The sequence below is a fragment of the Gorilla gorilla genome, chromosome 1 (genome assembly GCF_029281585.2).
Source record: "Gorilla gorilla gorilla isolate KB3781 chromosome 1, NHGRI_mGorGor1-v2.1_pri, whole genome shotgun sequence".
NCBI lineage: Eukaryota > Metazoa > Chordata > Mammalia > Primates > Hominidae > Gorilla > Gorilla gorilla.
The window spans coordinates 23029594-23056912 of NC_073224.2; the positions used below are offsets into that span (position 1 = coordinate 23029594).

The following is a 27319-nucleotide window of genomic DNA, read 5'->3' on the forward strand; positions in this document are numbered from 1 at the left end:
AGTCCTAGAGCTCTTCTGTACAGTAGAGTGCCTATAGCTACTAATACTGTGGCATATACTTAAATACGTGCTAACAGGGTAAATCTTATGTTAAGTGTTCTTAACACACACAAAAAAAAGAGGGCTGGGGCAACTTTGGAGGTGATGGATATATTTGTGGCATTAATTGTGGAGTTAATGGGTGTGTACTTACTCCAAACTCATTAAGTTGTATACATTAAATATGCACTGCCTTTTTTAGGTCAATCATACCTCAGTAAAGACAGGTTTTTTTTTGAAAAATGTAAATATGTGACATCTCAGAGAAAGACAGTGTGAGTGATAAAGAAATGAAGGATTAAGGTATGCTGAAAGTGATTGAGGTAGTGTAGTTACTGTTTTATAGAGGGTGTCTGGGAAGGTCTCTGAAGTTTGATCAGAGATCTGAAGGGGTGAGGAAAAGAACCATGTCCAGATCTTCCCCCATATTTACCTTTTTTACTCCAAAGAAGATGGGAAGCCAATGAAAGTTTTTGAGCAAGAAAATAACATGGCCTGATTTATGTTTAAAAGAAAGAGACAAAGGTATGAAAGAAGGATAATAATAATCTAGGTAAGAAATGATAGTGGCTTAGACAAAGTGTTAGCAAGTGCCCCAGGTGTTAATGGCACAAGTGTTCCTCAGACACATTTTCAGAAATAGTGATCTACCTGGATATGCATCCGAATCTCCTAAGTATATTTTAAAATACATAAATTTCTGTGCCCCATTCCAGACCTGCTGAAACAGCATCTCTGGATTCGGGCCCAGGAATGATCAATTTGACACTATTATAACTCTTCTCTGATCACCTACCCAGGGTCATTTCAAAACCTCCTTTGAGCCTCTAAAATTTAGCAGCTTAAATAAAGGTAGGCAATTCTCTGACAGAGTAAATCAGACTAACCCTCCCTTTGAGAAAAATTATAAAAGTTGGAGAAAAGACTTTAAGAAATTGTTATGGGACATCAGAGAGCAACCAATACAGCCAGGACTTAAAGTACCAGGATCCAGAGTGAAGGGACACAGAGGAGGGCAGCTGTACATTTGCTGGTGCTTTGCCTTCTTACAGAATTTTCCAGTTCACATTGTGTGTCATAGAAGCCAAACAGAAACCAGCAGCATGGAACTTACAGCACTCATTAGTCTGGGAGGACAAAAAGCTAGAAATTCAAGGCTGGCAACCTAGCCATGGATTGAGATTGATTCCGGATCACAGAAGAGAGGAACTCAACAGAAGTCAATTTAAATTCCATGTGCTGTTACCCCTCAAGGCATTGACTGATACCTAAATTGAATGTTTGGGATCAGACAAGGAGGAACCAAACAAAAAAAGCATCCACCAAGGCAAAGACTTTAGTAGTCTCATAGTCCTGGGGAGAAAAACCAGAGTTCAAACCCACCAACTGGGAGAAGCCCTTGTAAACAACCAATACTTTTAGTTGAGACTGACGAAAGTTCTATGACCTAAGAGTAAAGGGGGAAAAACAGAAATTGACTAGTATGAGCCAGTCAAGGTGATCTTCATGCCAGAAAAAACTAAATCTACACCAGAAGAAAATGACATCATTCAGAGCCCTACAATTTTCTTTACACAGCCTGTCATCAATAAAAAGTAACAAAGCAGGCCAGGCGTGGTGGCTCACGCCTGTAATCCCAGCACTTTGGGAGGCCGAGGCGGGCAGACCATGAGGTCAGGAGATTGAGATCATCCTGGCTAACACAGTGAAACCCCATCTCTACTAAAAATACAAAAAATTAGCCAGGCATGGTGGCAGGCACCTGTAGTCCCACCAACTCCGGAGGCTGAGGCAGGAGAATGGCGTGAACCTGTGAGGGGGAGTTTGCAGTGAACCGATATCGCACCACTGCACTCCAGCCTGAGCGATAGAGCAAGACTCCATCTCAAAAAAAAAAAAAAAAGAGAAGAAAAAAGAAATTGTTAAGATTGTAAATGTTATATGTATTTTACCACAATTAAAAATTTAGAAGAACTTTTTAAAAGAGAGAAAGAAAGAAAACGGAGAAAGAGAGAGAAAAGAGCATGAACCTTTGAATTCAAATTTGTTCATGAAAATAATCTGGAAATTTTTAAAAAATACAATGAAGTTCACATTTAATGCAAATTTGCAGTAACAAAACATAACTATGACATGTTTTAAGTATGCATAAAATTTCAAATAATGTGACTTCTCTGAGATTTTAAAAGCTAAACAGGAATCACAATACCAATTCTGGAAGGCCAGGTGAACCATAAATGCCAGGTAATGGTGTTAACATTAACTGGCTGACGAACAGAAACACAGTGCTACTGGGAGAAAACTAGTCAAGATTTGTAAATTTTGAATGATGGCATGCTGTCAAGAATGCATCCCACATATAAACTGCACCATTCTCTACAAAATTCTTGGCCCCTCACTGGACAGTATGATTAAGTATGTCTGGGGTCAAATGCAAGCAATTGTATTTTTAACAGCTCCCTGGGATTTTTTAAGACAAATGGCCCCGTGCTTCATTGTTTGAAAAACCTCTGGTCCTCTATAAAGGAGTAAGTGCATGCATTCTGTAAAAAAATTATTTGTGAACATGTATTATGTGCTAGGCTATGAGGACATAATATGAAGCAAAAGTATAACCACCACACAGAGTGTATGTTCTAGTGAAGAAGTTGGACAATTAAATAAGCTGCTATTACAATAAAGTGCAATTACAATAAGGGTCCTGTACACTATGATGAGGAAGACAGGGCATTATGGGACCATGTGTCAGGAACACTTCACTGAAGGGGATATACGAGCTGATATCCAATTGATGGAAATTAACCAACCAAAGAGGTTGGCCATTATCCTAAGGGAAGGCCAGGGAAGAGGAGGATCTCTCTGAGTGTAGTGTGGAAAATGGAATGAATCGGACTGGAGGAGGGACAGCAGTGAAGAGAGAAGCTTAACTAGTCTCCAGCAGCAGTAGTTGAAGTGAGAGAGAATAAGGGCATGGGCCAGGGTACTGACCATGAGAATAAAATATTTAGTAGAAATAATCTATAGGCCATGGTGATCAATTAGATGTGAAGACGAAAAAGGAGAAGCTGAAAATGATTCTCAAGTATCTGGCCTGGGTAGAAACATGAATCATGGTAGCATCTCGGGATTGAGGATGCAGGGGAAAGACACTGAGTTTATTTGGGAAGGCTGAATTTGAGGCATCTGGGAATGTCCAGGCAAGGGTGGTATCAGATTTTTTAAAGTGTCCTGATTAAAGAGTCATCAGCTGGGCTTTAAAACCATGACAATAGATGACATTGCTCAGTGACTATTTGTAGGTTGAAGAGAACCCTAAGAAAATATCAAAGAACAGACAAGATCAGGCGTGTTCAGGGTGGTATTGCAATCTACCCATCTGACAAAGGTCTAACATCCAGAATTTACAAGGAACTTAAACATATGCACAAGAAAAAGACAACCCCATCAAAAAGTGGGCAAAGGATATGAAGAGACACTTCTCAACAGAAGACATTTACACGGCCAACAAACATATAAAAAAATGCTCAACATCACTGATCATCAGAGAAATGCAAATCAAAATCAGAATGCGATACCATCTCATGCCAGTCAGAATGGCAATTATTAAAAAGTCAGGAAACAATAGATGCTGGTGAGGCTGTGGAGAAATAGGAACTTTTACACTCTTGGTGGGAATGTAAATTAGTTCAACTGCTGTGGAATACAGTGCAGTAATTCCTCAAGGATCTAGAACCAGAAATACTATTTGACCCAGCAATCCCATTACTGAGTATATACACAAAGGAATCTAAATCATTCCACTATAAAAACACATGCACACATATGTTTATTGCAGCACTATTTACCATAGCAAAGACATGGAACCAACCCAAATGCCCATCAATGATAGACTGGATAAAGAAAGTGCAGTACATATACACCATGGAATACTATGCAGCCATGAAAAGAAATGAGATCATGTCCTTTGCAGGAACATGGATGAAGCTGGAAGCCATCAGCCTCAGCAAACTAACACAGGAACAGAACACCAAACACCCCACGTTCTCACTCATAAGTGGGATTTGAACATTGAGAACACGTGGACACAGAGAGGGGAACAACACACACCAGGGCCTGTTGAAGGATGAGGGATGAGGAAAGGGAACTGAGAGGACGGGTCAATAGGTGCAGCAAACCACCATGGCACGCATGTACCTATGTAACACACCTGCACATTCTGCACATGTATCCTGGGTTGTTGTTGTTTTTTTTTTTTTAGAAGAAATTAAAAGAAAAAAGAAAAATACCAAAGAAGGCCTACAGAGGAAGTCTAGAAGGATGTGGAGAGGTCAAAGGAAACTTTGGGGACTGTGCTGAGTTGGAAGCTAAGAGGGTGTTTCAGGGAGAAACAGTCAACAATGTAGGAGGCTTCTCAGAGTAAGATGAACACCCAAAAGTGCCTTCTGGAATTGGCAATGTGAAGGTCATTCACAGTTGGTCCACGGGTTTGAATGAGTGTGGGGAGCAGGCACGGACTAGAGTAGCTGGACAGTGAGGAAGGCAAGGTCATGGAGAATGTGAGCGTAGATGGCTATTCTGAAAAGTGTGGCTATGAGAGAGGGGAACAGAGGAAAGGGGCGGGTGAGAGGCTTGTTTTTGTACAGGGGTATGTTAAAGTTGGAAAAGCTTAGACATGTTTAAATGGTGATGAAATGGGTACGGGAAAAAGAGGAACATAAGAGTGTTCACTGAGGAATAAGCCCAGGCTGCAGGTTTGGCTCCGCTACTAACATCTGTTTGAACTTGAGTGGGTCTTTTCGTCTGTCTGGGCTGTGGCATCCTTCACTGTTAATTGCAGGGCTTCTCTCTCTCTGTGTGGTTTTCAAACTGCACCCCTCAAAGCTGTCTGAGTGCCCACATTTCAGCTTCAACCGCAGAAACTTTACCTCTCTCTTATGTGTTTTTAATTAACTTAATTTTAGCAATTCAATGCATGCACATACTCTGGAAAAGCAAAATAGTAGTAAAAGAATTATGGTAAAAAGGAGCAACTTCTTCTAGCTCCACATCTGCCTACTCTCAGCCACCCTCAATTCTTGTGGATACTTTTCTCTAGTATTTATACCAATTTAGCTAAATTAAATTCTTATCTCAGTATTTCTTAAATATAGACATCCTCTGATTTCTATCTCACCCTACCCTTTCTTCCCCACCCCCAACATAATAATATCCCAATTTTTAGTTAATAGTGTTTGCATTATCATAAGCACACATATGTTGTTCACTGACTCTGCCTCCTTTTGTGAAAAACCTGTCATTTCTCCTGCCAACAATATTTCCCTCTTTTGTCTCATTCATCTTGATTTCCATGTAATGATTGCTATTTCTTCCCCTAAACGTTCTGCCACCTCAAAAGCCTTATCACTATTTTCCCTGTTCTTGCTTAATCACAAGACTTCCTCAGAGAATCTCCAGGAGCCTTCTGCGGTTCCCGGTCTGCAGCAGAGCACCCTGTTGATGCTGGGACCCACTTTCTCTCTTGCCCGTGTGGAGCTGGCCTGCTTCCAGCTGCGACGTCTTTCTCCTCCTTGGTCTACACCCTTGCTTTGGTGCAGCCTGTCCTCCAGTGGCTTGGGAGACACCGCTGTTGAGGACTGCATAGCTGAAAATGCCTTCAGTCTACCTCCACCTTTGACTGATAATTGATTGGTGATAGAATTCTGGCTGGAAAAAAAATTTTCCTTCAAAAATGTTAATGCGTTGTGCCATGATTGTCTAGCTTCCATTTTGGTTGTGGTGGTGTCTGATGAAATTACAATTTCCTATTTCTTGACCTTGTTTGTTTTATTTCTCTTGGGAGATTTTAGGTTTTCTCTTTATACCTTTATTTTACAAATAGGTGCCTTGTTGTGGTTCTTTCTTTATTCATTTTTTTGGTACTTGGTGGCCCCTTACATTATGAAGATTCATGTCTTTCAGTTCTGAGAAACTGTCTTGAATGATTTATTTTGTAATTTCCTCCACTTCATTTTTTCTGTTTGCTCCTTCTGGGGTTTCTTTTAGTTTGATATTGGACTTTCTGGTTTAATCTTCTAATTTTATCCTTCCTTCCTTCCTTCCTTCTTTCCTTCCTTCCTTCCTTCCTTCCTTTCTTCCTTCCTTCCTTCTTCCTCTCTCCCTCTCTCTCTCATTTTATGGGAGATTATTTTGACTTTATATTCTAACTTTTCTATTAATTTTTTTTTTTGAGACAGAGTCTTGCTCTATTACACAGGCTGGAGTGCAGTGGCATGATCTTGGCTCACTGCAACCTCCACCTCCAAGGTTTAAGCGATTCTCATGCCTCAGCCTCCCAAGTAGCTGGGACTACAGGTGCGTACCACCACACCAGCTAATTTTTATATTTTTTTAGTAGAGGCAGGGTTTCACCATATTGGCCAGGCTGGTCTTGAACTCCTGACCTCAAGTGATCTGCCCACCTTGGCCTCCCAAAATGTCTATTAATTTTTAAAATGTAGTTATATCATATATTTAATTTCCAAGATTATATCCTTTTTAATAACCATTTGTTCTTGTTTCATAGATACAATATCTTCTCTTATCTCTGCAAGGATATCATCTCTCTGCCACCCCACGCACATACCTATATAAATCCTTCCTGTCCTTTAGTCCTTTGGTTCAGCTCAAAATCCACATTTTTATGAGGACTTATCCAGTCAGCCCAACTCTCCACTGTAGCATCATTATATTCCACACCATCTATCTCCTATGTGAATATGTTAGGCTTGCATTGCCTTCTATGGAAGGATAAATGTTATCTCCCCAATTACACCTTCTCATGAGCAGGGGCTGCTCTTGAAAATTAAATGTAGGATACCAATATTTAAAATGTAATAGAAGAGTAGGAATATAAAGTCAAGATAATCTCCCATAAAATAAGATAGAGAAAGCGAGAAGGAAAAAAGAAAATTAGAAGATCAAACCAAAAGATCCAATATCAAACTAAAAGAAGCACCAGAAAAACTGAAATAGAAAAAAACTAAATAGAAAAACTGAAGTGGAGGAAATTACAAAAGAAATAATTCATCTTAGTTTAAAAGAAAAGCTTCCTTAGCTTAAAAAGTTTACTTTTCTGTATCAGCCACAAGGCCTTGTCTAGAATTGTGGGAATGGCAAGTGCTAAACCAGTGTTTGTTGATATGAATTAAATGATAAGCCATCCTCATCCCTAAATGTGTGATATAACCAAATTTTAGAAATTCATAGAAAAGTTAGAATATGAAGTTAAGACAGGCTATCCCAGCTAGGATTCTTTAAAGAGTACTAAGAACATAAGTATGTAAGTATTTGTCAAATAATATGAGTGCAGAACTTATAGATTTTTACCATTTTTTCTTTTACCATGTTTCTTTGGATAATTCTATTGAATAATTAAATATTCGGTAGCAGTATTGCTTTTTTTTTTTTTGAGACAGAGTCTTGCTCTGTCACCAGGCTAGAATGCAGTGGCACCACCTTGGCTCACTGCAACCTCCGCCTTCCAGGTTCAAGCGATTCCCCTCCCTCAGTCTCCCAAGTAGCTGGGACTACAGGCACGCACCACCATGCCTGGCTAATTTTTTTGTGTTTTTAGTAGAAATGGGGTTTCACCATGTTGGTCAGGCTGGTCTCGATCTCCTGAGCCTGTGATCCACCCACCTTGGCCTCCCAAAGTGCTGGGATTACAGGCGTGAGCCACCGGCCCCAGCCTAGTATTGCTTACTTTTATTAAGTCTTTCTTGAAGCTCTCAATTTAGATTTCATGGAAAAAAAGGTTTCGTTTCCCACTCATATTTCATTGGTTTATGAAATACTTAATTAAACCGTGTAATTGAAATACCAAGAACAGCTAACTGGCACAAGCAGGATCAGAAGTAAATACATCTAATCTTTGTATGTGACTCAATCCGTAGGAACAGAAGGACTTGAGTGTTCTGGAAGTAACCTGCCACCCTCTAGTCTTTTTTTTTTTTTTTTTTTTTGATGCCATGTATTTATTTATTTATTTATTTTTATTATACTTTAAGTTTTAGGGTACATGTGCACATTGTGCAGGTTAGTTACATATGTATACATGTGCCATGCTGGTGTGCTGCACCCACTAACACCCTCTAGTCTTAAGCCTGCCAGCAGCATCAGTGAGCAGAAGGAATGAAGGGCGTTAGACTGTCCCGTCAGTAATGTGGGCGTCAGTCAAGAGAGTGTTGACTGTGCTCCATTTGTATACCAAGAAGAGGGAGGTCTCTGGCAGAAATGGATTCATATTCATCATCTGTCTTGGGTTCCCTCACAATCAAGGACGTACGTGGGCCAGCCAGATCCTGAGATATTGTGCTGGGTTTTTTTGTTTGTTTGTTTTTTGAGATGGAGTTTCACTCTTGTCACTTAGGCTGGAGTGCAATGGTGCAATCTCAGCTCACTGCAACCTCCGCCTCCCGGGTTCAAGTGATTCTCCTGCCTCAGGCTGCCGAGTAGCTGGGATTACAGGTGCTCACCACCATGCCTGGCTAATTTTTGAATTTTTAGTAGAGACAGGGTTTCACTGTGTTGGCCAGGCTTGTCCCAAACTCCTGACCTCAGCTGACCCGCCTCGGCCTCTCAAAGTGCTAGGATTACAGGTGTGAGCCACCACTGCGGGCCAATATTATGCTATTTTAAGACCAAAGACTGTGCGCTAATCTCTTAGCACTGAAGATTAGTGCATAGTCTTTGGTCTCAAAGTATCACAAAGCTCACCAGTCCAGGGGGCCAATTGCCTTGGTCTCATTAGAACCAAGACCTACCAACCTAAGCTGTGATCTCCTGGCCATGAGGCCTTAAAGGGCCAGCAGGACTCTGCGAGGCCTCGGAGTCACCTTTTTCATCTCCAGGATGGGATCCCCACTCTCTCCCCATTTCCAGCAACTTGGGCCATCAATACCAAGCCGTATCTGTGCCCTACCTCCCTTCTCCATCCCACCTACAATGATCAGGCTTTGGAGGAGTCAAATATGGATTTTCAAAGAGGAAGTAGGTTGCCCAGTTAGCCTTGGATGGCCCCTTCCAGAAGATGAATTGTTTTTCATGACAGTGAGCCAGGTGGAACTTGGAAATTCTGCTTGCATGATGTTCTTCTCTTAGAAAGGGAAACCTCTAAGTATAGTGGAGATAGATTGACATTAATGGCCAGAAAGAATATTTGTATTTTATTTTGGTCATACTCAATGGACCAGCATCACTTTGTAGCCACCATAATCACAAACGTAAAGGAAGCCATCATTCATGGTCACTGCCCCTGGGGGAACAGACTGTTCTGCAAACAGGGGCTTGGGAAAACCCCATAGAAAATGTAGCTGGAATACTGTATGAAAATTACATGGCTAACAGAAATATCAGCCTCTCAGTTAGATGAGGGTTGCAGCTATATAAAGCCAAAATGGAATCAATTCAGTTGAATCGGTTTCATGATAAATTTAGTGAAGTGAATGTTTTACCTGGCCCCGGTTTGTTCAGAAGCAACATAGGACTCTGTGTACAGAGAGAGGTGGCCAAACTGCACCAGACTCCACAAAACGGTAAGTGTGTTTCTCCTCTCCCAATATCCCAGGCTCTCATGCCTTTCTCTAAGGAGTTTTCCTGTTCCTGCTATGGACATCCCGTAGTTGAGTCATGAACAAAGACAGATTTCCTTCTAGATTGATAGGAAAATTAAATTTAAAATCTTACCCAATCCCCTTTGACTCTTGTTTTTAATTTTCCTCCTTTTTCTCTGCATTTTAGTATGAAGTGGCACAGACCAGAGCTATTCCCCCAACCTAGTGCATTTGGTTTATTCTAGAGATGTCTTTTCTTTTGTTCTCGTGGCAGTTCATTTGGGACTGAGTCTATTTCTAGATCACTAGCAGGCTGACTCCCTTCCTAGCTGGCAGGCCATCCCCAGCGGTGGCAGTGCTGCACCATATCCATGAGCCTGGACAGGGACTTCCACGAAGCAGTGCCTCCTCACTTGTCCATCTCCTTGCCTGGCTCATCGGGCCCAACCCAGCAATGATCTTCACTCCCCAACAGTCAAGGAAACAGGCAGCTGTCAACCAAGCCTTCTTAGTGGCCTTTCTCCCCCCGCCGAGCTCCCCACGGCCTCCTCTACTTCCTTCTTCTGCATGTAGAAGACTGGCTTTAATTTTCTTAAAGATTTTTTGAACTATCTGTGATCCTTCCCCCTAGACTCTAGAATGGCATCAAAAGACTTTCTTCTACAGATGTTTCCTCATCTCATTCCCGCGTTAGACTCTGAACTTTTGGATCTGCTTATTCTTCCTGTGCTAGATAGTGTCTTAGAGAAGTGAGGCTTCCACATGGTGGAACAGGTACCCTAAAAATGGCCTCAGGGAGAAAATAGGTCACGAGTTAACACTATTCATATCATAGCCAAAATGTATTAGATATACCCAAGAAGTGACTGCCCCTGCCTGATCACAAAGATAATTCCAACTGAGGGCAACATTTTTTAAAACTATGTTTCAATGTGTTCTCTTAGAGCAAGCTTGTCCAACCCCTGTCCCACAGGCCACATGTGGTCCAGGCTGGCTTTGAATGAGGCCCAACACAAATTTGTAAACTTTCTTAAAACATTATGAGTTTTTTTTTGCGATTTGTTTTTGTAGCTCATCAGCTATCATTAGTGTTAGTGTAGTTTATATGTGGCCTAAGACAATTCTTTTTCTATTGTGACCCAGAAAAGCCAAAAGATTAGACACCCTGTCTTAGAGTATCCATCCTCCTCCATTGCCGTCCTTCTCCCACAACCCCCACCCCAAAAAAGGTTTAGTGACCCCCTTCTCTTACTCAGCAAGTGACAGAATCCCTCAGTCAATCAGCATAGAATTAGGCCTTCAGGTCAGATAACACACCAACATTACCTTCTGTATAGAACCGTAAATTCCAAGCTTAACATGAACAGAAGGAAGAATCTGTGACATTAGATCACTGTTCAATATTTGTTTCAGTGGACTAAAGCAATAGGTTGAAGGGCTTTAATAGAAAGATGTTTATTAAAAATAATAAATTTTAAAACCCTGCCCCTTCCTATATTTGCTTAAAAAAAAAACTTGGTATAGGAAATAAATGGTCTGTCTGAACCCAGGAAAATAATAACAATGCCTCTCTTTCCTTGTTTTAGGGAATGCTGTCGATTTTTTGGAGACAATGGCTTGACTTTGAAGGTGTTTTTTACCAAGGCAGCACCCTTTGGTGTTCTTTGGACACTCACAAACTACCTGTACTTACATGCAATAAAGAAAATAAACACTACGGATGTCTCCGTGTTGTTCTGCTGCAACAAAGCTTTTGTGTTCTTGCTCTCATGGATCGTTCTCAGGGACAGATTCATGGGAGTGAGGGTAAGTTCCTTATTATCTGTCTTCCTCCTTCACTCAGTCATGTCAACCAAAACCTGCCCATCGGCTTGCTTAGCTCCATGTGCTGGACCATGAGCATAAGCTGCTGACCACTTTCCTTCTGATTTGCAGCAGAAAATGAGCCCAGCAGAGGGCCCGGTTCTTGGTGTGCCTTGCCAACCTTCTTGCTTGCAAACCATACTAGACAAGCATTCATTAAAGCACCTTTCATTTCAAGCATTTCAACAAGCATTCCCTAAAGTGTGTGCCAGTCGGGGACCCAGCCTGGGAATGGCGATGTGCTCCGCTCTCTGCGTGCTCACCCCGTCTCTCATGGGCGGCTTTCCCGGCTGTAGGGCGTGACATGACCGTGCCCTGCAGCCTGGAGCTTTCTGCTAACACTGCCACTCTTGGGTGAGGATGTGCGTGAAACCCAAAGGATCCTTCGGCATCCATGCGTGAATGCAGTCTTGGCCCTTTGCCTGGGCCTTGTGTACACAGCCAGAGTTGGCCAGACACACTCATGCTAAGTCCCAACTGTGAAGGGCCAGCTTCACTTCCTTCTAACCAATGACGAAGGGGGAGTGAAATTATATCCCTTGAATTACCTCTCATTTTACAACCGAGACCCAGTCAATTGCATTAGAAGCTAGTCAAAGTTAGCTCGTCGGATTTCCTAACAACTGTATGAAATAGGACACGTGCACTATCAAATATCAGCTGAAATACAGAGAGGTTCCCCCGAATAAAAGAAACAGGTGAAGTTTCGCACAGGGCAGAACCCTAGAGACTTCTGACTGGCTCCCTCTTGTGGCCAGGAGCTGTCACTGCCCCGTCATCACCTTGCTACAAACCAGCGCCGAGAGCATTTAGCCAGGCCGCTAGTTCTCCTGTAGTTAGTGCACAGCTTTCCCCTTCAGCCACAAAGCTAAGAGCCGGTTTGAGGGGCAGTCCCATGAAAGTAAACCCTGCTGGCCACCAGTGCAGGGCCCTCTACTTCCGTCCTTCCCTCATTGTCCTGGGAACAATGACATCACCCTAATGGTGCATTCACACCCACCTAAGTTACCCAAACAGCAGTGGGGACGTGAGTCAACTTCTGAGTTATATTTTTAGCTTGCAGTAGGGGGAAAATTTGTTTTGAGGCTTAATGTTAATTTTGGAATAAAAACTCACTCTCTGTGCCACCAGAAAAGCTTTCAGCAAATAAATGATCTGATGCATCTCTGCAAGAAATGCAGATACTTCTCACAGTGAGCCACCCAGCAGGCTGCCTGACTCGATGCTGAAGATCTGAATGTCCTGGGCCCCCCTGCCACCCACCCATGTCCTTCCTGACTTTATTTTGATGTAAAGAGCCAGGAGAATTTATGGAAATTTTTGGCATGACTCAGATGTCCCTAGAAAATTCCAAATGAGACCCTGTTCCTGGGAAGAGAAGCTTCAAGGTTAATTCTGCATCTAGCAGAAGAAACCCATTTTTTTTTTGAGGTTAAGAGAAGGAGGTGTGAAAAACTTGAAAAATACTCCTAAATTCATAGAAAGCAATAAGATGCTTCCAGATCTTTACTGCTATACATGGATAAGACCCCTCCAACCCCCCACCCAACAGTCATCCTCAGAATATGGCACATTCCGGCCATGGTGGCCACTTGATTGGTTTGGTCTGTTGCTGATCACTGTGTACTGAGCAAAGTTTTGTGTTGAAGGCCTTTGGTACTAGACTGACACTGAATGAAGATCCCAGGAGCCAGTGTCGGTGATGGCATTGATGGCATTTTGTAATTTGCAAAGCACTGTGCAGTTATGAGTCTCTCTAATAATCATTATTCCTCTCAGAAGTGCATGACCAGTCATCTAAGAGCTTCCTCCCACAGGTTGTGTTGGAACTCCCTCTTCTCTTCTTCAGGAGTTCAGAGAGCTAGCAAAATCCATCATGAGACACTGCCATCTGCCAAAGGGACTGAGAGATTCTCCTTGATAAACAGATGGAGATTTAGTTCCAAGATAATATCTAACTGGTGCATGGGACTGCTCAGACTTCACTCAGACCTGGGTTGGCTGGCATTGTCCATTAGGTAACTTCCAAAGACTGAAAAGAATTAACATAGTTCTCCATCCTGGAGGGCTGAGCATATGAGCTTGAGAGTCAAGCAGACATAAAAATCCATGTTGAAGGCACAGCCTTATGTTTGTGGAATTGGCTGCTAAGGATACTTGTGTTATTAAGGCAATTATTCAAACCACAAGGGCCACGGTTCCTGGAAAACATCAATAGGTCGAAGTCATGTGCGCAGATCCAAAAGGAAGCAAACGTGTCTTATCATGCTGGGGAGATTCCTGGCCACGTATGGTATGAGAGGGTGAGAAGCCATTGGAGTGTCTGTTTGGAAGGAGCCAAGGTGGCTCCTTGTGTCGCCATCTGACTCTCTGCTTAGGTGTGCTTTCTGTATGTTCCCTGGTTCTCCAGGTCAGGGTTCTAGCTCAGCGATGGAGATGTCCTAGGCTAGAGTCAAGTGACGAGGTCACAGATCTTGGCTCCATTGTTATAAGCTGTTTGGACCTTGAGCAGACTAGTAAATGTCTCTGAGCCTCTGTTAAATGGAGAGAATATTACTACTCATCTTAGAAAACAGTTGTGAGAATAAGATGATGCATGCCTCACACATAAAACTCAACAAATGGTATCTTTTCTCAATGGCATTATTCTTATTATTCCTTCTCAGTTGGAGGGGGTTGATGGATCAGCCCAATTCTCTTGTTGGTGGATGAACATTTAGAGAGGCAGTTTAATGTGGCAAAAGCAAGAGTAGGATGGGAGCAGGTAGAACCCTGGGCGCACACTGCCTGCTAGCTGCAGCCAGGCTGAGTGAGACCACCCCCAGCCTCCATGTCAGGGGAAATGGGAGGTGAGATTCTCCGATTGTTCAGGGCTGTTCGGGACCACCAATCACAGTGAGGGTCTTTAAACCAGGAGGGACGGGGGAAGGAGCCAGAAGATGAGCTAAGAGGTCATCCGTGGGGTCCTCAAACCCCAGCGGCACATTCCTGGGGATCATGGACCTTTTTCCAAGATCAGTTCGCATCTCAATCAGATTCCAGCTGATGTTTCCAATAATCAAAATGTTCACAGTGTTTCAAAAGGGGCCATCCATTCCCAAACAGTATCTGGTATCTGGTCCTGACTCCCTTCTGTGTGGGGGGCTGCCCTCTGCAACCTGAGCCCAGCATGGGGGAAGCCACAGTGGACAGGCAATGGTGGAGCTCACAGCCCAGGCCACTTTCTACTCTCAGACATAGAAGGTGTGGACTAGAGGATCCCCCAGTTCCCTCCAAACTCCAATATTCCTTGAGTCAATGAGAGCAGGCCAGCAGCTGGGAGGGAAAGAGTTGGGGGAAGAATGATTAAAAATCAGTCCATTTTTCCCTTTTGTAAAATTGCCTGAAGCTATGCAAATCTAAAAAGCTTCCAAATGGGGTTCTGTTTGGCAGAGAACAGGCACCCTGCCACGTTTTGTTGTTTGGTTTTTTTAGGTTTTTCTGTTTGTTTGTTTGTTTTTGTTTTGCAGAGACAGGATCTCACTATGTCACCCAGGCTGGACTGCAGTGGTGCTATCATAGCTCACTGCAGCCTCAACCTTCTGGGCTCAAGTGATCCTTTCACCTCAACCTCCTGAGTAGCTGGTAGTCAGGGGCATGCCACCACACCCAGCTAATTTTTTGCATATTTTGTAGAGACAGAGTCTCACCATGTTGCCCAGGCTGGTCTTGAACTTGTGGGCCCAAGCAATCTGCCCGCCTCAGCCTCCCAAAGCACTGGGATTACAGGTGTGAACCACTGCACCAGGCCTTGCCACCTTCTAGCAAGACTAAGCAGGAGGAGCCCTAGTCTGAACGGTGATTAGACCTCACCTAGGGCACCACTAACCCTCCTCTCTCCTCTTTAAAGCTCAAAGGTTTCTGTTGCCTTCCCATTCAGCCCCACAGGGAGCAGGGAGCAGAACTGTCATGGAGATGAGTGGTGTGTCTGTGACTCAGGCCTGGGTGCGTGGGACTCAGATCTAGAGCTCTGGCAGCCGGGCAGGTTATGACAGTGGGTCACCATGCTGGATGAGGACATGAAGATGCTAAGCAGTAATCCCCGGCCTGTGTTCCTTACTTCCAGCCAACTGTTCCCTAGACAAAGAAGAGGTGGTGGCTCTTACCCATCTCGGTCTTGGGCCACTGTGACCCATCAGTCTTCGTTTCAGGATTGTTCCGTGGGGAGCATTGAGGACTGGGGGGACAGGACAGTGTAAGGAAGGAGAGGCATGGGGAGGTCAGGGAAGCTCCGTTGTCATGATTCCACACCCACCCTCAGCACCTGTCCAGGGGCCCCAGTAGGGAGAAGATGTACATGGAGCACATGGAACCACAGGGCGGACTTGACTGGCCTTCCTAGAGAGTTTGTTTTAGTGCAGGAAATGGGCAGGAAAATATTGTCACATGAAAACCCAGAAACTCAGATGTGTCAGGGTGTCAAATGTAACATATGCGCATACTTTTTAAAAGATAGAACTGGAAACTTAACAGGAATTCCAGGCATCAGGAAGGAATCTTGAGCTCTGCTCCCAAAGGCACAGGGCACGTTCCAACCCTGCTATGCTCCACAGGGTATTGAGAGTGAGGTAGGGACCCTAGTTCACATCCCAGCACATGGGTCCGGTCATAGCAGGGCTGCTGATGTCCGGAGAGTGGAAGGCCCACAGCCAGAGATGTCAACACTGTGCCTTGTGGGCGGGACTCCCAGGAGAAGGCTGGGAGGTGTGGAGGAGGAGATCAGAGTCCCCTGCCTGCCTGTCAGAATGAACTGATGGGGTGGCACAGATTCCTCTGATGTTTATCTCCTCAACAGACCAAAAGGTCAATGGCCAACCATGCTCTCATTTCCTACCCCCTTGTCCCTTCCCCCAGCTTAGCTGCACAGTGCAGCCCAGGCAGAAGCTTTTAGCTGTTTATTATTTAATCAATAGAGAACAGAGGAAGAGGTTGGAAATGTGCCCTGCAAGTCTTCAGAAAAAATCACCCCTCACTGTCCTTCATTTCCTCCAACTTCAGCCGTAAGCCTGGAAAGGTAGCTCCAGGTAGCTCAATAAAAGGTAGCTCAATAAAAGGTAGCTCCAGGCCGGGCACAGTGGCTCAGGCCTATAATCTCAACACTTTGGAAAGCCAAGGTGTGTGGATCACCTGAGGTCAGGAGTTTGAGACCAGCCTGGCCAACATGGTGAAACCCCGTCTCTACTAAAAATATAAAATTTAGCCAGGTGTGGTGGCGGGCACCTGTAGTCACAAACTACTCAGGAGGCTGAGGCAGGAAAATCACTTGAGCCCTGGAGGCAGAGGTTGCAGTAAGCCGAGGTAGTGCCATTGCACTCCAACCTGGGCAACGGAGCAAGAATCCGTCTCAAAACAAACAAACAGACAAAAAAAAAAAGGTATCTCCAAAGGGGAGATGCACCAAGCATCTGGAATTGGGCCATTTTCTTCTTTCCGTTCCTTTCTCCTGTCTTTTCATTGGGAGTCCTCTGATGCCTGCCCGGTTTGGCGTGTTCCTGGCAGCCCCCTTGCATTACATGTGTCCTCTGGAGCAGAAACCAACCCTTTCCCCACCTGCTTTCTCACTTTTCCCTTTTTTATTTTCTTGTGGGGAAAAATTCCCTTATGGTCTTGCTATCTCTGTTTCCTCCTCTTAATGAACACTTCTACACAGTACATGTAGCATTTGAATATGAGATGTAGGCATACATCTGATGCAAAACGGTGTGGCTGACTACAAGTGAATTCCCATACCAGAAAGAACACGCAGACAGATTGGGCCAGGCAGTGCTCTCTTACACGATAACCACCTGCTCTCTCAATGCCTCTGCATTAGGGGTGGATACAGCATTATATAGAAACATAGCGTATAAGGTATACCCTAAGAGAAGTACGTAACTCGGACATACTGCATGAGATTAAGCCACATTATGTTTCACTAACCTAAACATCTTTTGTTTTAACTACGAAGGCAACCTCAATTTGAATCTAACAGTAGGTTGGCAGTACTTCCTATGTGAATCATGCGTTCCTGTTTATATATGTAAGCACCAACTTTGCAATTAGGCAGACCTGAAATCTGACTGTGCTCTTCCACATACCAGCTGTGTGGGTTTGGGCAAGTTACTTAACCTCTGTGAGCCTAGGTTTTCATGTCTACAAAATGAGGTGAATGATAATATCTACTGTGAGGATAAAAGGAGAAAATACATAGAAACATATATCCTACGACCACTCAGTTAACCTTAGCTATTTGATATTGTTTTAGACAGCTGAAGTTGATTTTGAATGATTCATAAGAGGGATAAAATTCTCAGTAAATCCAGGAGTGGAAACTTCTCCTGCACACATTTGTTCTACTGACAGCAACCCCCTCTCCACTTCCCACCTGGTGACATTTCTGCAGCTTCATGGCTACTTCATATCGGTCCTTGTATTGATTCTCTGTGCTGGTGCATTTTGTCCTTTGAGGAATATTGTCCCAGATGGTTTATCTCCTATTTACTCTGGCAATTTCACGTTGCACAAGGGTAATGTGTACATCTCCATGAAGCCTCCGTCCCATCTGAGAAGTCAGTATCAGGACAATAACAGTATTGAGGCGAGCCTTGGTGGGTAGGGTGGAGGGGCCTGTGGCCACGAAGGAAAGGAACTGCACCTCCAAGGTTAGGACATTATTGGTAGCCTTGATTGGCAGGTGACATTCTGTCAGGCCCCACTGCTGGGGTAGAAAATGGGGACAAGATCTGCTGTCCTCCTGGTGGCTTCCCTGTTGAGATATGAAATACATAAAAGCAAGGTCACAGGAGGTACTTTCAGAAGGCTGGGAAAGAACTCAGGTCATCTCCAGGGGCTTCCCAGGAATTATCTACCAGGCTTGTCATGACCAAATAACCTGCCACTGCAACTATGACCACCTTCTTCTCAGGTCCCTAAGAATCGCAGTGACTGGCCACCACCATGCCACCCATTCCTTGCTGCCAGCAGTTTCAGTTCTTTGGTCAAGCCAAGCTTTGCTAAGTGCCCTCTCTAAGCAGCAACAAAAATTTAGACAGGAGTCAGACTTTGCCTGTTGCTCCCCCAAGGAGGAACAAAAAGGAGACACCACTTTCCCCTCACGTGGCTGAACCCCATGCACATTTCCAGCTCTTTGGCGCTTGCATACTCCCTCTGACTCCGTCCCGACTTCCCTGACCAGCATTTTCTTCCATCTGTCCAGATTGTGGCTGCCATCCTCGCCATCGCTGGCATTGTGATGATGACCTACGCTGATGGCTTCCACAGCCACTCCGTCATCGGCATCGCACTGGTGGTGGCCTCAGCATCGATGTCTGCCCTCTACAAGGTACGCCCAGGGAGTGAACTTTCTCAGCTGGCTGGGCTCTCCTCAGCCAGCACAGCCAGCTTTAGATCGCTTGTCCTTTACTTTTCAACAGCTTCTGATGATACCTGTGCTTCAGGACAGGCAGCTCTAGATAGCTGGAGTCAACTGTGCAACAGGCAGACAGAGACTTCAGTCAAGGGCAAGGGGGAGGTGTGCCACTGCTCTTGGCTTTGGCTCTCTGGGCCTTCCTATCTGTAGCCACATCATTGCAGCACCTGGGATAAAATGAGTGGTGCCCTTCCGCACAGTCAGATTCCTGACATCATTGATGGTAGCGAACAAGCTCAGTGTTTGCTCAGATCATTTGCCACCCTATGGGGTGGGAAGACTTGAATATCTGGTGCAGCTTTGTCATGTAAATCTTTGCCCACACAGTTTTTGCAGCCACCACTGCTCGCTATGAATCCATATGCATTTCAAGGCTAAATAAATAAAAGTACAACGGCTGTAATATGGGGATAATAAAGTATTTTGATGAAATGTTGGGAACCATGGGAAAGCACTTGCCAACTTCAGGTCTAGAGGAAACAAATTTTTATTCCCACACTCAGGTCCCTTTCTCTGTTCACCTCCTACTTTATCAAGCCTCCTGGCTGCTCTCCCCAGTCACTTCCCTTCTCCTCCTCTCTGCTTCTCCTAAGATCCATAGCAGAGAATGCAAATATTTTCAGGACTCCAAGTTGGAGAACTGACCTAGAAGATTCAATGAGAAATGAGATTTTAGTTTTGAGACGTATCAGCCCTTTGTGGATCCAGACAATAGGACTGATATAATTAAGTACTGTAGAGAGTCATAAGAAAAGGCATTTTTTTTCCCAGCTCTGTGAGTACCATGTGTTCTGGGTTTGGGAAAATGAAATAACTCAGCCTTATCCTTCATCACCTCCCTGCCCTCACCTCCCACAGAGGAAGACACACATGTCATTTTCTTTCTCTGAGCACCTCTCACTGAGGAGATGTGATAATCTAGCACCACTCTGAGACTCTAGCAACTGTCCAAATGCAGGAAATATTAGAAGGCTACATATACTCTGCTAGACTCAAATAGCTGTGGACTAGTGAGGAGCAAAAAACAGGGAGAAACACAATCCAAAATGAACACAATATTCTGATTCAGATTCCAGTCTCCAACTCCTCTACCACCTGCAACTTGTCCATGGGGACTCCTAGGTGAGAGGCTGAAAGTCATTTACTACTTCCTGAAAGCCTTCCTACTTCCTGCATTTTTCTGGAAATACATGAATGAGTTGGGAAATGGCTGAACAAGGAGAAAGCAGGAAAAGTAAGAGAGACAACAATGCAGAGACTCAAATTAGACCACAGCTCACTCAGCGCAGGAGCTGCCCTGGGGCCATGTGCATCTCTCAGTTCAGCTTCTGGCCACTCCCATCACAGTCACCCTCTCCTCCCGGCCTTCCAAGCCCCTGAAATGATGTGCAAAAAAAGAACAGGTGCAAGAAAATAAAAGTTTGGTGCATTCCACTAAAACCCATGCCATTTCTGGAATGGACATGGTGGGATGGAGCAGAGATGAGCAAAATCCCTCCACCCTTGATTTACAGAACGTATCTTTGCAGCCAGAGCACTGTTTGTTGGGAGCAGTGGTGTTCAACCTGCTCATACAGGGTCCAGGATCCCTTCTAGGGGTCTCTGAGAGGATGCGTAATCATGGGAGCCGTGGTGTTCAACCTGCTCATACAGGGTCCAGGATCCCTTCTAGGGGTCTCTGAGAGGATGTGTAATCACGGGAGCAGTGGTGTTCAACCTGCTTATACAGGGTCCAGGATCCCTTCTAGGGGTCTCTGAGAGGATGTGTAATCATGGGAGCAGTGGTGTTCAACCTGCTCATACAGGGTCCAGGATCCCTTCCAGGGGTCTCTGAGAGGATGTGTAATCATGGCAGATGGTTTTGAGTGATGTAGTGTCAGGAACACAACACAGACAAATCAAACCTAGTATGAAAACCCATGACTCCCAAAGAAGCTTTCTGTATAGCTAAAGAGCAACCCTCCACTGCCATGTTCCTGGGATTTGAATATGTGAGCAAATGAACACAGGCCAAGCCCCATGGAATTCACCTGGAATCTGGTTTCCATCCTGTAGTGCAACCCCAGCGTTGTGGAGTGAACTCTGCTTTGCTTACATCATGTAGGGGTCTGAGGTGAGCCTTCACCCCATCCTCCTCTGCTTTCTCCTACAGGTTTTGTTCAAGCTCCTCCTGGGCAGTGCTAAGTTTGGAGAAGCCGCCTTATTTTTGTCCATCTTGGGTGTGTTTAACATCCTCTTCATCACCTGCATTCCTATTATCCTCTACTTTACCAAAGTGGAATACTGGAGCTCTTTTGATGACATTCCATGGGGAAACCTTTGTGGATTTTCAGTTCTCTTATTGAGTAAGTGGTAACCACCTGTCCAGAATTCCCAGAAAGCAACCACCCACAGAGGACCCTCAGGAAACATGTTCCCTGAAGGCAGAAAACAGTGCTCGTTGCTATTCTTTAGTTCTCACTGGTTTTTAAGATCTTTCTGTTTCACAAAGTAGTCTTTGAAATGATGACATTGGATTTGAATTCCAGAGCCAGAATCAGTGCAGTAGTCACAGTGGTCACTGCTGCTCTGAATAATGAACTAATACCCCAGTGTGTTGCATGTTACCTACTAAGCACAGTACAGCAAGGAGCTGATAAATTAATACCTGCAGAGCTCTTAGAACATTGCCTGATAAGTGTCAATATCCAATAAATACTATAGATCATCATTATTATTAATGTCATCATCATCATTGTCTCCATTACTCGATATAAGTCTAGAGCTAGGCAGGAATGCAACCAAGGACATGACTTACCCAGTTTCCATCTAAAAACACATATCCCAGCCAGGTACAGTGGCTCATGCCTGTAATCCCAGCACTTTGGGAGGCCAAGATGGGAGGATCGCTTGAGCCCAGGAGTTTGAGACCAGCCTGGGAAACATGATGAGACCTCATCTCCATAAACATTTAAAAATTAGCCAGGTGCAGTGGTGTGCACCTGCAGTCCCAGCTACTCAGGAGGCTGAAGTGGGAGGATCACTTGAGCAGAGGGATTGAGGCTGCAGTGAGCTATGATTGCACCACTGTGCACCACACTCCAGCCTGGGTGATAGTGCAAGACTGTGCCTCAAAAAACAAAACAAAACAAAACAAAAAAAACAAAAAACAATTCCCAGAGCTCCTGTTCATGCAGTTATCCCAGAAGCATTGCCAGCAGCAGAGAAAAGCAAAATTGGTAAGATCGTCCCAGTCATCTTCTCAGTGGTTACCATTTCCAAACTTATTTCCCTTCTTCAAAACTCAGGGAACAGAGGGGCTGAGTACTCAGAGTGTCTGCTCCTGGTCCCAAGTCCTGGAGCCCCCAGAGGAACTCTGAGTTCACTGAATCAGAGCAGAGGGTCATTGTAACTCCTATGACTCCAGCCTCATCAGCAAAACCTGGGTCAGATAGGCCAGCAGGGAGGTAAAGTACACAGCAGTCATGAATAACACTCGTTGTTTACATTGTTTATTTCAGCATTCAATATTGTATTAAATTTTGGAATCGCCGTTACATATCCCACTCTGATGTCTCTTGGAATCGTCCTCAGCGTACCTGTGAATGCAGGTAAACCTATGCGGCTTTCTATATCTGCACATAAGCACACACACTCAGTCACCTACTCACACACACATACACACACTCATGCATACATACACACTCACACATACACTCACATACACACACTCATGCATACACACACACACACATACTCTCACATACATACTCACATATATTATTGCTCTGCCTGCTATAGAATGCGTGTTTAACTGTCTGCCAAAAAAAAAAAAAGCATTTAGGTGAAATGTTGCTATTAGTTATACATGCAATATTTTCTCCATAATGGGCTGATTTTCACATACCACTTCAAGACACAGAAAGTCTAAAGGCATCTTGATTCTAACTGGTATGGGGAGCAGAATGAATCTCATCAGCATTATTAACAAATGTAGGAAACGATGTAGCAGAAAAAAATGTCACTTTTGCAGGTAACTTTCTGGGGGAGAAAATTTGCTCAAGGCATGAGGTAGAAACATGCTGACAAGCTGAAGAAGCATGAACGGCATTTTCCCTGACCTCCGGGAAGACAGGGAGAGAATGCGCTTTGCCCAGGAACTCGGGACTGCCCTTTGTTTTCCCCTGGGGACTCGTTGCCAAGGCACACAGTTGACAGCTCTTTCAGAAGCTTGTCTTCACCTGCCCCTCACTGCCTTCCTTTTCCTGGCTCGCACGGATAGGAATTTTGGATTTTCTTCCCAGAACCTCCTGGCCTCATACCTGACCTCCCTAGGCATCCTTCTCTCAGCCAGAAAAGGGCTGTGAATCTGTCCTCCCCAGAACACTCACTCCTTTGTCCCTGGCACAGCTTCCTCCAAAGCCATCTCCCAAATCCTGCCACTTCCAGGCCATTAAAAGATTGCCCCCCTCACCCCAAAGGAATGGAAACCCTTATCCTGATCAATGTGGTGGTGAATATGCATGCAGGCACCCCAATTTCCCAAGCCTTTCCTCATGACTTGGTTTCCCACCACTCCCATTCCAAAGGCGCTGGACCTCTCTGCCCCACCATGGCCCAGACTCCCCCAGAAGGATTGCCTCACAGCGGCGGCAGTGTACCAGGCCTGGGGGAGGTGTCAGGAGACAGGGCTCAGGCCCAGCACCACCACAACCCACCTGGAGATCTGTGGTCCCAACACATCTGCTCTCTGAGCCTTAGCTTGCCTCCCCTGCAAATGAAAAGTCATACCTACCCTTGCTACTTCGGTTGATGTGACAACCAGATGAAATAACCGATGAGACAGCATTTCAAAATGCAGAAAGCACCTGAGCTCCTGGACAGCTGGTAAAAAAGAAAAATGGTCCAGATGCTGCAGGCTTCTGAAAAATCACTTGTCACCATCCTCCCCCTACATTCTTTGCATCTTTAGTTTGTAGTCACACCATGTTCCTGTCTCCAGAAGGCATGTTCCAGTTGTCTTATATAGAAACTTACTTTGAGCGTATAATATGGCCAGGTGTTTGAGAGATTAATTAAAATCATTTTTCATTACTTACCTGCAACATAAAAGGTTTAATCATGAGTCCAGAAAGGGAATCCCAGGCCACTCTTGATTGGAAGAGAGAAGCCGGGGACCCTGCCGCGTATCTCACTTGTCAAGGCAGAGCCATTGCCTGGCTTTTGGGTTCTCCCCGACATCTGCTCAAGGGACTGGCTGGTTGGCTCTCCTTATCTAGTGAATTAACAGGGTGTTTTACCAATATTAAAAATTAAAATACAGGCCAGGCACGGGAGCTGACGCCTGTAATCCCAGCACTTTGGGAGGCCAAGGTGGGAGGATCGCTTGAGCCTAGGAGTTCTAGACCAGCCTGAGCAACATGACAAAACCCCATCTCTACAAAATAATAATAATAATAATAATAATAACAAAAATTAGCCAGGCGTGGTGGCACCTACAGTCCCAGCTACTCAGGAGGCTGGATGGGAGGATCACTTGAGCCCGGGAGGTGGAGGTTGCAGTGAGCCCTGATGGCACCACTGCACTCCAGCTTGTGTGACAGAGTGAGACCCTGTCTCAAAAAAAAAAAAAAAATACAGTTGACCCTTGAACAATGTAGAGAATGGGGGCACCAACCCCTGAATAGTTGAAAATCCACATACAACTTTCAGTTCCCCAAAAACTTAACTACTAATGGGGTACTGTTGACCAGAAGCCTTACTGATGAAAAACAGTTGATTCACATATGTTGTGTGTGTTGTTTGTGTTATGTATTGTACTCTTACAATAAAGTTAAAGAAAAGGAAATGTTATTAAGAAAATCGTAAGAAAGAGAAAATATATTTGCTACTTGTTAAGTGGAAGTGGGCCACATAAAGGTCTTCATCTTCACTGTCATCTTCACATTGAGTAGGCTGAGGAGGAGAAGGAAGAGGAGGGGTTGGTCTTGCTGTCTTGGTGTGGCAGAGGTGGAAGAAAATCCACATGTAAGTGGATCCATACAGTTCAAACCCATGTTGTTCAAGGGTCAAATGTGTGTGTGTGTGTGTGTGTGTGTGTGTGTGTGTACTATCTATCTCTCATCTCCTCAACTGCCCTTCATTCACTTTTTTTAATCACATAAATCAATGTTTGAACTACCAAGTCAGTTTTGGGAGGTGACATACAAGTGCAAGGCTTCATACCAGAGAGGTCTGATAAAGTTAAGGGTTATTTACTAGAGGTAACCCCAGCCCACCTGGAACAAAATCATACTGAGGAGAATCCTGTGGTCCAGGGAAGACCACAACACTGCCAGACAGAGGAGGGTGCCCCCAGGCCCTGCCCACTCTCCAGGGACATGCCCCAACCCTGCAGCTGAGAAACCTCCATGCTCTGTCTCCCACAGTGATTGATCACTACACCAGTCAGATCATCTTCAATGGGGTCCGGGTCATCGCCATCATCATCATCGGCCTGGGTTTTCTCCTCCTGCTCCTGCCAGAGGAGTGGGATGTCTGGTTGATCAAGCTGCTCACCCGACTCAAAGTGAGGAAGAAGGAGGAGCCTGCAGAGGGCGCTGCCGACCTGAGCTCAGGACCTCAGAGCAAGAACAGAAGAGCCCGCCCTTCCTTCGCCCGCTAACACCACTCCTCTAGAACTCGGTGGTAATGACTGGGAGGTCTATTCCTGCCGGGAGGAACCTCAGTTGGGTAAGGTGTACATACCTGTACAGTTTTGGTCATCTGCGGTAAGTTCTATGGTATTTATTGGCATGTCCAATTTGCTTGCACTTTTCCACATCAGACCTTCCACTTAAGGGTACCAATTCAATACAAAAGAGAAAAGAAGAACCTCTCAGTGCTTTTCCAACGAATGTAAAGTGGGTTTAAAAGATCCCTGCGTAGATCGTTTTGGATGGCTGACGTTCTTGACAAGCCAGCCATCAGGGCAAGTGTTTTGAATCTTAGCAAGTGTTTTGAATCTTAGCAACTGAACTTGACATTGTACACTGTGATTATTTTTCAGCTATGGTAGGTCATATTTTGTTTTATACCAGAGCTGTACTCTTAATTTTAAGGAATTTCAATGAACCAAAAGATAACTGTCAATTTATTTGGATGGATGGATGGAGGGATGGAAGGAGGGAGGGAAGGATGTCTGGGATGTGAAGAGGCAAGGCAGAAATGGATGATGAACATCAAAAACTGTCAGAGGACAGGTCTGTGCCAGGTACCAGGAAGGACAAGATAAGTCCAAGCCTCGGCTGGCCTGCTCTCACGTGTCTGTGTAAGATCATGCAAGAGAAATCACAGTGCCTTCTACAGAATTTTCGTCTTTACCTATGTGAAGCGAGGTGATGTGATACGTCACTGGCGCCGTCTTATAATTTAGATGTAAAAATCTTCAGAAACAAATAAAACTCTCTATATATGTGTATGTCTGTGTACAAAAAAATGACAGAACTGATGGCCAGTGTATACAGAGCGTGGCCCGCGGTGTACAATACCCATATAAGGTACATTGTGCAGGAGGGGAATTGCTGGCTGCTTTTACTTCCTGACCAAGACTGAAAAATTATTTACTGAAATCTGTAAACCTTTTTATGAAACTTTTAAGCACCAGGCTGTTTACTTACACAATTTAGGTCTGCCAGAAAATTCTATCTGTGATAGATCTGTAAAGAGGGTCAGGGGTTAGAGTTTACTATTTTTGAAGTTTACATTGTTACATATGAAATGGAAACATTATTTTGAAACGTTGTCATACCCAATGGTGCATTCTGTAACCATGGAGTCTTCTGTTTCCTGGGGGAAAGGGGCATTCATGACCTGAACTTTTTAGCAAATTATTATTCTCAGTTTCCATTACCTGTTTGGCCAAACAGATTAATAAAATATTTGAAAAAGAAGCGTTCAGTGCTGTCTCCGTGGCCATTCTGTTACTTTCCCACTGCACCAGTCCTGAAGCAGTCCTCACCACATTCTGGCTTTTCCTCAACTGCACTTGCCCCCAAGAACCTTCAGGGTGGGTAAGCCAGCCCATCTGTCTCAAGGGAAGGAGACTGTAATATCGATAGAATTGACTTTTGCAAAAGTGAAATGCAGAAGCATCCCCAAAGCCTCACAGAAGCTCTAAGTCCTGGGGCAGCCTCTCCCTCCCCTCCTTCTCCCCTGTTCCTCTCCCTCTCCCTCAAGGTACCTGCCCTCCGCTCAGCCCTGCCTGTGGCTTCCTTCTCACTTTTTCTTCTGAACGGGATCCACAGCTCAGTTTACGCTGGTCTCTAAGTGCCACCTAGAGCGGCAGCCCCAGTCCATAAATCTACCCAGTCTTCCAGCTCAGCCCCCACAGCCGCCTGCCTGCCTTGGGCATCCTAACTTA

The 27319-nt window shown here is 44.6% G+C and overlaps 1 protein-coding gene across 2 annotated transcripts in view; it reads left to right on the forward strand.

The window, feature by feature from the left end:
- SLC35F3 (solute carrier family 35 member F3) overlaps positions 1 to 26849 on the forward strand; it is a 413829-nt gene extending 386980 nt beyond the window's left edge. For both annotated transcript variants that reach the window (XM_055372857.2, XM_004028611.5), the window contains 5 exons: positions 11216 to 11435; positions 18727 to 18852; positions 21092 to 21284; positions 22440 to 22529; positions 25347 to 26849. In XM_055372857.2, the coding sequence (XP_055228832.1) occupies positions 11216 to 11435; positions 18727 to 18852; positions 21092 to 21284; positions 22440 to 22529; positions 25347 to 25582 (865 nt within the window). In that variant the 3' untranslated portion in view covers positions 25583 to 26849. The remainder of the gene's footprint in view (positions 1 to 11215; positions 11436 to 18726; positions 18853 to 21091; positions 21285 to 22439; positions 22530 to 25346) is intronic.
- Positions 26850 to 27319: the final 470 nt, after the last annotated feature.